This window comes from Myotis lucifugus, unplaced genomic scaffold, assembly GCF_000147115.1.
Source record: "Myotis lucifugus unplaced genomic scaffold, Myoluc2.0 scaffold_3, whole genome shotgun sequence".
Classification (NCBI taxonomy): Eukaryota; Metazoa; Chordata; class Mammalia; order Chiroptera; family Vespertilionidae; genus Myotis; species Myotis lucifugus.
Window position 1 is genome coordinate 6,081,359 of NW_005871051.1, and position 11,516 is coordinate 6,092,874.

General features: G+C 42.5%; 1 protein-coding gene across 5 annotated transcripts; it reads right to left on the reverse strand.

The window, feature by feature from the left end:
• Positions 1-2,720: 2,720 nt before the first annotated feature.
• On the reverse strand, positions 2,721-9,837 carry CLK1 (CDC like kinase 1). Of its 5 annotated transcripts, none has more exons than XM_006082389.3 (13): positions 9,712-9,837; positions 8,512-8,672; positions 8,077-8,305; positions 6,969-7,059; positions 6,504-6,570; positions 5,294-5,410; positions 5,034-5,200; positions 4,726-4,820; positions 4,502-4,631; positions 4,044-4,126; positions 3,550-3,629; positions 3,199-3,289; positions 2,721-3,088 (listed from the first exon to the last, which is right to left on the reverse strand). In XM_006082389.3, exons 2-13 carry the CDS (start codon positions 8,670-8,672, stop codon positions 2,945-2,947), a joined length of 1,455 nt encoding a protein of 484 aa, XP_006082451.1. In that variant the 5' UTR covers positions 9,712-9,837; the 3' UTR covers positions 2,721-2,944. The 5 variants fall into 5 exon arrangements, with proteins under 5 accessions (XP_006082451.1, XP_023615798.1, XP_023615803.1 ...); XM_023760030.1 differs by lacking the exon at positions 9,712-9,837 and adding an exon at positions 9,316-9,632; XM_023760035.1 differs by lacking the exons at positions 5,294-5,410; positions 9,712-9,837 and having other exon boundaries at positions 8,512-9,632.
• Positions 9,838-11,516: the final 1,679 nt, after the last annotated feature.

Below are 11,516 nucleotides of genomic sequence, written 5' to 3' on the forward strand. Positions count from 1 at the left end.
TAAACCAGAAGGTAGGCTTGGGGTGATTATGTCAACATAGGCTCATCTATTACAGCAAATAAACCCTCTGGTGATGGATGGTGATAATGGACAAAAATCTGACTTACTATAGTGACCTGATAATTCAGACTTTGCTGTAAAGGATCTGGAAACTTCTGTTATGTCCTGAAGGAGCACATGACCTTAAACCATTTGCAAAATCCCATTCCGGGGGAGACAGGAAAGCAGCAATATTAAATCTGAACAGGAATATAAGGGAGAACAAATTCTTCTTGGCTTATCTTTAGATCTTTATATCCTGTAATTATTTTTACTTTTTTATTGAACTTATGGGGATGATCTTGGTTAAGAAAATTATATAATTCTATAATACAGCATCTATATTATATAATGTGTTCAACACCCCATGTAATTTGATTTAGAAAAGGTGTAAGTCCCAATGCTGGCAATTCACTAAAATAAAAACAAAGCTAAATATTTCCAATACTGAAGGAAACCTCCTAATAGAAGAAACATGTCCATTCTTTAAAGTGACAAGAGCCCTGGCCGGTTTGGCTCAGTGGATAGAGCAGCCTGCGGACTCAAGGGTCCCAGGTTCGATTCTGGTCAAGGGCATGTGCCTTGGTTGTGGGCACATCCCCAGTAAGGGGGTGTGCAGGAGGCAGCTGATCGATGTTTCTCTCTCATCGATGTTTCTGACTCTCTGTCTCTCTCCCTTCCTCTCTGTAAAAAAATCAATAAAATATATTTTAAAAAAATATATCAAAAGTGTTTAAAAAAAATAAAAAATAAAGTGACAAGAAACAGAGGGGAGAGACCAAGATGGCAGCATAGGTAAACACCGGAGATTGCTGCCGCAAACAACCACTTCAAAAATACAACTAAAAGACGGAACGGACATCACCCAGAACCACAGGAAGGCTGGCTGAGGAGACTCTTCAACTAGAAGGAAAGAGAACAGCATACCGAGGCTCAGAGGAGGCGCAGTGTGGAAAATACAAAGGTGTGGAGGTGCACGCCCAAAGCGGGCTGGTGGCTGAGGGCGCAGTTGTTGTTTTCAATCAGGAGGGAGTATCAGACTCTGAGCTCCAGATCTGGGCGAGTTTCTAGGGACTCAGACTCAAACGGGAGAGGCGGGATTGTCTGGCATCAGTCGGAATGTGAGGGCAGCTTTCTCTCCGAGGTTTGCAGCGGTTGCTGGGGTTCTGAGAAGCAGAGCCTCTGGGAACGGGACTGAGAGCAGCCATAACTGCTCCCTCCGCCCGCCGTTGATCCTGTGCGACCCGCCCCGCCCAAGCCCTGCGCAGAGCCATTTGCCCGATCGCCTCAGGCAAAGGCTAGATTAGCACCTCCCCAGAGGACAGAAGTTTTCCACACAGCTGATTCTCATAGCCAGTCAGCCTGGTGGTCAAATCCCTCAGTATTAACTAAAAAAATCAAGGCTTAACTAGAACAAGACTGCACACAAAGACCACAAGGGGGTGCACCAAGAAAGCATAAAAAATGCGGAGACAAAAAACATGACAGAAATGGAGGATATGGAGCTAAAAAACGCAATTTTGAGAGCTTGCAATAAACTTGTGGAGAGCCTCACAAAAACTAATGAGACCCTCGATGCTACGATAAAGAAACTAGAAATTAAGCATACACGGACTGAAATAAAGAATATTATACCCAATAGCAGACCAGAGGAGCGCAAGAATCAAGCCAAAGATTTGAAATTCGAAGAAGCAAAAAACACCCAACCAGAAAAGCAAAATGAAAAAAGAATCCGAAAATACAAAGATAGTGTAAGGAGCCTCTGGGACAGCTTCAAGCGCACTAATGTCAGAATTATTGGGGTGCCAGAAGATGAGAGACAGCAAGATATTGAAAACCTATTTCAAGAAATAATGGCAGAAAACTTCCCCCACCTGGTGAAAGAAATGGACTTACAGGTCCAAGAAGCGCAGAGAACCCCAAACAAAAGGAATCCAAAGAGGACCACACCAAGACACATCATAATTAAAATGCCAAGAGCAAAAGACAAAGAGAGAATCTTAAAAGCAGCAAGAGACTCAATTACCTACAAGGGAATACCCATACGACTGTCAGCTGATTTCTCAACAGAAACTTTGCAGGCCAGAAGGGAATGGCAAGAAATATTCAAAGTGCTGAATACCAAGAACCTACAACCAAGAGTACTTTATCCAGCAAAGCTATCATTCAGAATTGAAGGTCAGATAAAGAGCTTCACAGATAAGGAAAAGCTAAAGGAGTTCATCACCACTAAACCAGTATTATACAAAATGCTGAAAGGTATCCTTTGAGGAAGAAGAAAAAGGTAAAGATACAAATTGTGAACACAAACATGCATCTATCAACAAGTGAATCTAAGAATCAAGTGAATAAATAATCTAATGTACAGAATGAACTGGTGATTATAATGAATCAGGGACATAGAAAGGGAATGGACTGACTATTCTTGGGGGGGAAAGGGGAATGGGAGATGCAGGAAGAGACTGGACAATAATCGTGCACCTATGGATGAGGACAGTGGGTGGGGAGTGAGGGCGGAGGGTGGGGTGGGAACTGGGGGGAGGGGAGTTATGGGGGGGGGGGGAAAGAGGAACAAATGTAATCTGAATAAAGATTTAATTTAAAAAAAAAGGGAGCATGAAGAAAAAAAAAAAGTGACAAGAAACAAAATGGTGCTAAAAACCAAATTGTCCAGATTCATATAAACTTCATAAACACAAAAAAATTTATTTTGAATAGATCATTTTATACAGAAATCATTGAAAAAGATGTTCATTACTTAGCTATGGACTTAACAAATCAAACTATCCAAACAAAATAAACAAGGCAATATAAAAGTTTAAGAAATTTACAAAAGCTGTACAAAATAACTTAATTAGACTGATACAGTCTATAAAATCTCTTCTTTCGCTGTACAATTAGAGATCTATGTAGTTTTTTTTAAGGGATGAAAGAAAGGATGTTTTAAGGCTTCTTTGAGAGTAATCCTTTTAGTTGGCTCATACTCCAACATTTTCTGAATGAGGTCAAAGAGAAGCTCATGTTCAGCATCCTGAGAAAGCATAAATTCCTAAAAGGAAAAGAAACAGTCAACAGCTTTTTCTACTACCACTTGTACTTTTGTTCTCCACCATAAAAAGGGAAAACTCAAGGATCATTTAAGCAATGACCCAGGCTTACCTTTAGAGGTTTACAACGCCTTGAAACATATCTGCCAGCAGAACTGTGTTCATCCCAGTCCAATCGATCATGATGGAAATATTTACGTTTCCTAAGAGTAAGTCAATATCCATGTTTATGTTGACAATGAAAATTTAAACATCTACTAATAGTAATTGGTTTAATCATTTATTATGTTTATAGATCAGACTAGTATTTTCCAGATTTCAAAAGACAGCCTATTGAGATTGTTACTGGCTTCCCGCAAAATAATCATCAGCTACTTAAGTGAAAAAGCATTACTGTTTTATAGTTCTAATCAGGACAGGTGACCAACTGGTACTAAGGAAGGCATCTACTCTCAAAACATACCTGGTTTTCTGTATCATATGTTTTGGTAAAGGTCCAAGAATCCTTTCCATCATTGCTAGGTGCTCCTTACTATCATGTGTCTAAAATAATAAAGAAAACTTGTTAACTATCTGAACTTGCACATTATGCTTCGTTCTCATTTAACATAGCTGCTACATTTCTAGTCCCTACATGGTTTAGACACAAGGAAGGATGTGATCACTGAAAAAGGCCTACTTTTAGCAAGTTACAGCTAAAAAAAACCCCAAAAAACATAAGCCTTACAGATCACCAAAGATTCCCCTAATTCAGCAAGTTTAATAGATTAAAAAATATTTTAAATAAAATCATAAATTATGAAATGCCCAACAGAATCACAATACCGTAATTTTTATTTCTTTATATTTATCTACAACTAATAGTCTATGATGGGGAGTGGGGTACAGCTACGGAAATATATGTATGAGTTAGTGTTCATTCATATAAACAGGCACGTATACAAAGAAAGCACTTACTGGAAACACTGTAAAGCCAAGGTAATATTCAATAAGAATACATCCTATACTCCAGACATCACATGGTTGGGACCATCCTAAGGCTGTAAGATAAAGCAAACTGTTAGTGGGGAAAATCCTCAATGTTTCTTAAAAACGTTTTTTTAAATGTGCATAAGTTGATGTTTGAGATAGAAAAGATCCTAAAGCAATCACTTAGTCCAAGATTAAATATAATAGGATAGTATGTAAGAGTTAGGATTCTGGAGATACTAGTTTCAGGCCTTAAGTCAGGCTCTTGATCTTCTGAGCCTCAATTTCTTAACCTGTAAAATGGGCACACTATGCCACATAAAGACTGCACATGCAAAGTATCTGGGACACAACAGGAATTAAATGATTATGTTTTCAAACTATAAGTAAAATTTAAAATCAGCTTCAGTAAGATAAAGGTTCCCAAAGCACAATTAAATACTTACCTAAAATAACTTCAGGAGCCCTATAATGTCTGGTAGATACCAATGTACTGTGATGTTCATCATCATATGTTGCACTTCCAAAGTCTACAACTTTAATATCTGGATTTATTAAGGTACGTTCATCACGTTTCTAAAAACCATAAATGATGGTTAAGAAGGTATTAATATTAAGAAGACATTAAACATTCATTTAGAACTATGAAGTTAATACATGAAAGACTTACCATTTTGGGATTATATGCCTCTGTGTAGTCAGACTGCACAAATAAAATGTTTTCAGGCTTTAAGTCGGTATGAGTCAACTTATTACTGTGCAGAACTGAGAATGAAACATAAAGAGTAGCTGTACTCTACAAATCAAAACCCAAAGTCCCTACCAACAAAAAACACACCTCTCTGATGTCTTTGCCACAAACCTGAAGAAGTGGCCAACATTCAATTAGTCTGCTAGACAACCACCCAGGACTGAAACCCACTACCCTCCTTAAAAAATTAGCACACCAACAGCTAACATTTCATAAAAAGTACTTACAATTCACAGACTTGCATATCTGATATGCCATCTTCCTGATATGATCCAGTCGAAATGGCAGAAAACCATTCTCCTTAATAAAATCATAAGTACTAAGTCCTAGTAATTCAAATACAATGCAAATGTGACCACGATGCTCAAACCATTCCAACATCTGGACACAGCGGCTACAAATACATGAAAAATAACTTAGTACAGCTTCTTATAATCGTCTTAAAATCTACCTAGAGCCATTTTCTAAGTTCTATTTTGATACTTACAATGTACTATTGGGGTCTGTTGTATTTAAGTGTTCCAGCACTTGTATTTCTGAGCGGGCAGCTTCACAGTATCTATCCACATTTTTAACTATTTTTACTGCTACATGTCTACCTCCCCTGTTAGAGAAAAATCCAAGTTATAAATAAAAATAATCAAGATATTTTAATGCATTTTTCTATCACTCTCTTCAAACTACACACTTCTACTTTGATTATATGTATTATCTTTTAATTGCAACTTAATGTAAGCAACTAGAATGACCTTTAAAAAAAAGATGGCCACAGTTGGGCCTCGTGAGACAAGAAAATACTGTTTTCCTTAAATAAAATCTGTTCTCAGCTTAAAACTGAAATTAGAAGCTGCATATACTATTAATTACTACTACTTAAAAATAAAAACAGCTCTAGCTGGTTTGGCTCAGTGGATAAGAGCGTCAACCTGCGGACTGAAGGGTCCTGGGTTTGGTTCTGGTCAAGGGCACATGCCTGGGTTGTGGGCTCAATCCCAGTAGGGGGCGTACAGGAGGCAGCCGATCGATGATTCTCTCATCATTGATGTTTCTACCTCTCTCCCATTTCCTCTCTGAAATCAACAAATATATATTTTAAAAATAAATAAAAAGATATATAAAAATAAAAACAGCTAGTATCTTTTACTGGGAGTTTCCTACAGACAAGTAAAAAACCCAAGGTAAAGGGTAAAGATGTATCTAACTCATGGTCAGACCATATTCTAAAGCTATATATGTTTTCTTTTAAAAGATATGTTGAATCAGCTGCATCCTGCATGCCCCCCTACTGGGGATCAAGCCCAAAACCTGGGCATGTGCCCTGACTGGGAATTGAATCTGTGACCTCTTGGTACATGGGCCGATGCTCAACCAACGGAGCAACACTGCCCAAGGCTAAATATATTTTCTTTCTTTTTTTTTTTTTTTTTTCAAATATATTTTATTGATTTTTTACAGAGAGGAAGGGAGAGAGATAGAGAGTTAGAGACATCGATGAGAGAGAAACATCGATTAGCTGCCTCCTGCACACCTCTCACTGGGGATGTGCCCGCAACCCAGGTACATGCCCTTGACCGGAATCGAACCTGGGACCTCTCAGTCCGCAGGCCGATGCTCCATCCACTGAGCCAAACCGGTTTTGGCTAAATATATTTTCTATACCGATCACTGCAAGTACAATGCCAGGATAGGAAACTTACACTTTATGATCAATGCACTCCACGACTTTTCCAAAAGCTCCTTCACCTAAAGTATCAACAATTTCATCTAAAAGAGAAAAATAAATCTCAGTCAAATCAAGAAGTGAAAACATTTTGCTTATCATAATGCTATAAATGCAGATTGTTCTAGTTGATGCTAAATTCCCTTATCACTATTTTATTGGTCAACACTGTCAAAAAACATGTAACTATTTTTATGTCTAATTTCAGTCTTAAAGCTAATTTCATTTAACTTGATTTACTGTTTTGGAAGTTCTACATAACAAACATTAAATTTCTAAAGAAAGCAAAAATACAATCCCCCCCCACCACCAAAAGAAAGGGAAAAAAACAAACAAAACAAAAAAACAGAAAGAGAGAAAAGATTTCCAAATCCCTGAAATCTTAATCTATATATAGATATGTTATCTGAAAAGTTAATAAGTGTTGAAAAATATTCTATACATCTTGCACTTAGTACGTCTCCACTCTGACAGATCAGGTGACCCTCCTCATCATCCTCTACACTCCTGGATCTTTTCCTTCGGTGACTCTTCTGGAAACGTCAAGTGGGCGGCACCAAGATCATCCAGCCAATCAATATACCCGAGTGAATTCAGGGCAGAATACGAAATTCATTCAGCGGGGAGATATTCAGGCATTCAGATACACGCCAGGCCACAAACGGTTGGCAGGAGCAATTTCAAATTCAGTCCCCAGAAATTCACAGGGCACATAGTTTATGTTAACAGGAGAAAAACATGGCAAGGAACAGATTTTCAGATAAGATACTCAAAGTGGCAAGGCAACAAAACATAACACAATTGTTTTCTTAAAAAAAATGCTTAGTTGTAGCATTCACTGAAACATAATTTTAAGTTTCTAGTGTCCCAATTTACTGTTGCAAAATCATAGGATGTAATATTTACTTGTCAAAGTAGACTGTGGCCAAATTAAGATTTCCTAACTAATCTAAGAAAACAAACTATTAAGATAGCAAATAAAACTGAAGTCCCAATTTGGGGAAGAAAAAATTTTTTTTGGTATACAAGAATAACACCATGACACTTTAAACGCCATCTGAGCTGATCTCCAAATTAATACACATTCCATAATGTTCAAATCTGTTAAATGGTGTGCTTAGTGAAAAAAAAAAAAATAGAAAGAATGCATTGCTAGAACAAAGTTACATCTAATTCTCATCATTCAAATATAAAAGGCCTAGTCTACTTTTGTGGTAAGGCTTCAATTTATCAAAAATCAGATTTCTTGAAGTACCATGAAAAATCTGTCAGACTATACTGATATCATTGCAATAAACTAACCTAAATTAAATCTCCTCCACTATTTCACGGAAATGACAGTTGCCAACTAGTAACAAAACCTATTAAGTAACTAAATATATGCTGTACTTAGGGCATTTCCTATCCAATGCACAAATAGAAAGGATCCTGCAAGTTAAAACTGAGATAACTTCATCTTAAACAGAACTTTCTCAAATGGTCAAACACAAATTAAAGTTTCTTGTTCCAAGGGGAAATAAAATCTCCAAACGTTTTAAAAGCGCTCCTACCGCGTGTGATCGGTGATGGGTGGTGCTGTGGTGAGTCCGGTGCTTGCTTTTATAGCTACTCCGTCCGCTCCGGCCAGAAGACTTGCTGCTGTGGTTCTGGTATCTGCCTTCGTGGTCCCTGTGGCGATGCCCGGGCTCACACCCTTGACTGTAGTCATTTCTATATTCATCAACGTAGCGCCGGCTATAATAATCTCTCTCATTTAGGGACCTGCTTTCCATATAATGACTAGAAAAACAAAAACAAACACTTTCTCAGTGCTTCAGGCTAATACCGAGTATCCTCAACTTCTCAGTAAATCTAAGACAATAAATACTCTAAGATGTTGTTTTCTCCCACCAACCAAGACACACACACACAGTTTCACAGGCAGTACAGGCCACACCGCACACAGGAAGGAAGCGGCGCCCCGGGTCCGCGCGCCCCCTCCTCACCTGTCCGAGGTTTTCGGGGGGTCGTACTGGCAGCGCTTGCTCTCGCGGGCGCTGCTGGGGGACCGCCGCGCCCTCTTGCGGCTGCTGCTGCTCCTCCACTTGGCGGACTCCCAGTCCTTCTCGTCCCAATCGGCGCAGTAACTTCTCTTCGAGTGCCTCATCTGCGGAAAACACAAGTCCCCCAGCTTTACAGGCCGCCGCACGTCAGCCACGAACCGTTTGGTAAAACCCTCCTCTGCAAATCCGCTCTGGCCGTGACCCCGCGGATCGATTCCTGCAGCGGAGACTTAACCCAAGTTCACAGGATGCAATTCTCCCCTCCGAACGTGCCTCCAACACTAGCCTCCGACTCACCCGCAACCGTGCAAGTTCTCGAGACAGAATCATTTATTGTCGAAAACTCCTGTAAAGGAGGTAAAGCGACCGAACTGGCCAGGCCTTCAGCCAGCGATGGCATTAAAAGCAACACGACACGATCCCGTCGCTGAGCGCCACCCCCAGCACGCCCTGCATCCAGCGTCTCCTCAGGGCCCTCTCACACCACCGGCTCCTTACACCACCGGGTGAGGAGGGGGACGCCATCTTCCTCCCGTCAATGTTTCCAACGAAAAGCCCTAACTTGACTCCCCCCGTCTCCGCGCTCAAACGGCCCCGAGTGGGGCGCAGACATTCCACACACAAGATGCCCGACCACACACGCCTGCAAATACTCTATCGTTTCTCTCCTCGGGATCCCAGACCACCCCGAGGGGGCATTCCAGTCCTGCGAGAAGCGACTGGACGTGAAGGGATAGCGCCTTGTACCCGGGCCGCGCCTTCCGTCTTTGTCGGCACAGTTCCTCACAGAAGCGTCATTGACGAGGAACCACGGTAAACACCGGCCGCGACGGGCGCCCCGCCGCCGCCATCTTACAGCGCGGGCGGCGGCGACCGCTGCAGACAAGATGGCGCCCGGGCGCGGCCCGCCCCACCCCCGCCGCGCAAACACGGTCACTCTCCTCAGCCAGCGTCTGGGGCGTCGAGGTTGCGGCAGAAACTCGCGGCGACAGGCTGGACAGAGCCGGATGGGGCGAGGAAAAGGGCTCGCTGTGCAGGAGACCGCGGGCGGCGTCCTACGGGCCCGGGTAGGGCGGCATCACCGGGCGCTCGCGGGGCGCAGACACGGGGCCCTGACACCAGCCCGCCTCCCCCCGCGCTTACCGTCCTGGCCAGAGAGTCGAAGCCGAAGGAGACAAAGCTAACGCGACAGCGGAGAAGGCCCTGCAGGCTGGACGGGCTCCGACCGCAAAATGGAGCTGACAGCCGCTGCGTCAGGGCTCTTCTGAAAAACACCGGTGACGCTGCAGCGAGGCTCCGCCCCCGGGCGGGGCGTGCGCGGGGTGCAGGGGGGCATGCGCAGGAGGGGGGCGGGGCGCGGGGCCCGTGTGCGCAGGCGCCGGGGGGCGAGAGGCGCTACTGAAGGTGACGGGGCAGCTGCGGCCCTGGGGAAGCTGCGACGGCTGCCATGTTGGCCAGGGTCAGAGTTGGACAATGGGGAAGCACTGAAAGTGTTAGAACAGTCTCGTCTGTGCTCACTGAGATTGTATTTGTGAACCTGGAGACGAGGAAAAGTGTGTTCTTTAGCGCACATTATGTGTGGGCTGAGTGGGGAGTGTGTTCCCAATTAATAATTTTACTAATATCAGCGACTATCTCACAGGTGACTGTAAACAGGACCTTTACAGAGGCTGATATGGTTCAATGAGGTCACTAGGGTGGGACCTAATCCAATGGGACTGGTGTCTTTCCTTATAGAGACTAGAGGTCCGATGCACAAAATTCGTGCAAGAGTAGGCCTTCCCCCAGCTGCTGGCTTCCCTCGGGCTTCCCTCAGTCCTGGCTTCATCCGGAAGGTCGTCGTCCTGGACATCAGGTCTAATTAGCATATTACGCTTTTATTATCATAGAGTGGACACAGGCACACACAGAAAGACCACGTGAAGACGGAACAGGGTCACCTACAAGCCAGAGAGGCGCCAGCGCAACACCCCCTACCCCCCCCCCCCCCCACCTGGATCTCTCATCTCTCAGTCCAGGTCAAGGCTGGCAATTTCCCTAAAGGGCCAGATATGGTCTCTGTCACTACCAAGCGGCATTGCTGTTGTAGCACAAACCAGCCAGACAATACAAAATGGAATGGGACTGCGTTCCAAGAAGGCGTTATTTACAAGAACAGATGGGCAGTCTGTTTCGCCAACCTCTGATTTAGATATTCCTCTCCTTTTAAAGAGAATTTTGGTTGGTCAGCAATATTATAGTCGTTTTTGTAGTGTAATACATGGAACATCCGTCCCTCAAACGCTAACGTGATCAGTGTGAAACGGAACTCAGTGGGAGTGGACAGAAGTCATTATTCTGGATCTTGCCTTCAAGGTGGGCAGCCAGGATACCGCCCTACCTATTCGGCTATAACTGAGCTGACTTTATAAGAAGGAGCCCAAAAGTGACCATAGTGGCACTACTTTAAAAAATGGCAGCGTTTAACATAAAAATTGAGGGAATGCCAGTCAGTACCAAAACATCCTGACAATGAGTAAAAGCCTCTTAAAAGTGATGACAAAAATTCAATGACATGTTTGGAGAAGAAAGAGATCAGGAATAAGTGTAAAACAAACTCTGGCCAAAAAGGGCCTTTCATACTAATTCTAGAAACTTAAATGGTTAAAAGGCTGAAACAAAAATGTGAGAACATTAGTATAATTGGTGCCTCAGTTTAGTGGAAGGTATAGATGGTAACCAGAGGACAGCTACAAGCTTAACTCCCAAACTGTAATTAAGAAAGAACCAAAACATTTCATCAGCCATCTGCCAAAATAATACAAACCAAAAAATGCTTAGTTTTAGGAATACCCAAAATCTAATCAAGGAAGTGGAAAACATTCTTGATAAAATCAACAGCAGAGTCTGATAAATGACCTGGTTAGGTAAGAGTGCTCTAGTGGAGATAAATAGGAGAACAGCTTCCA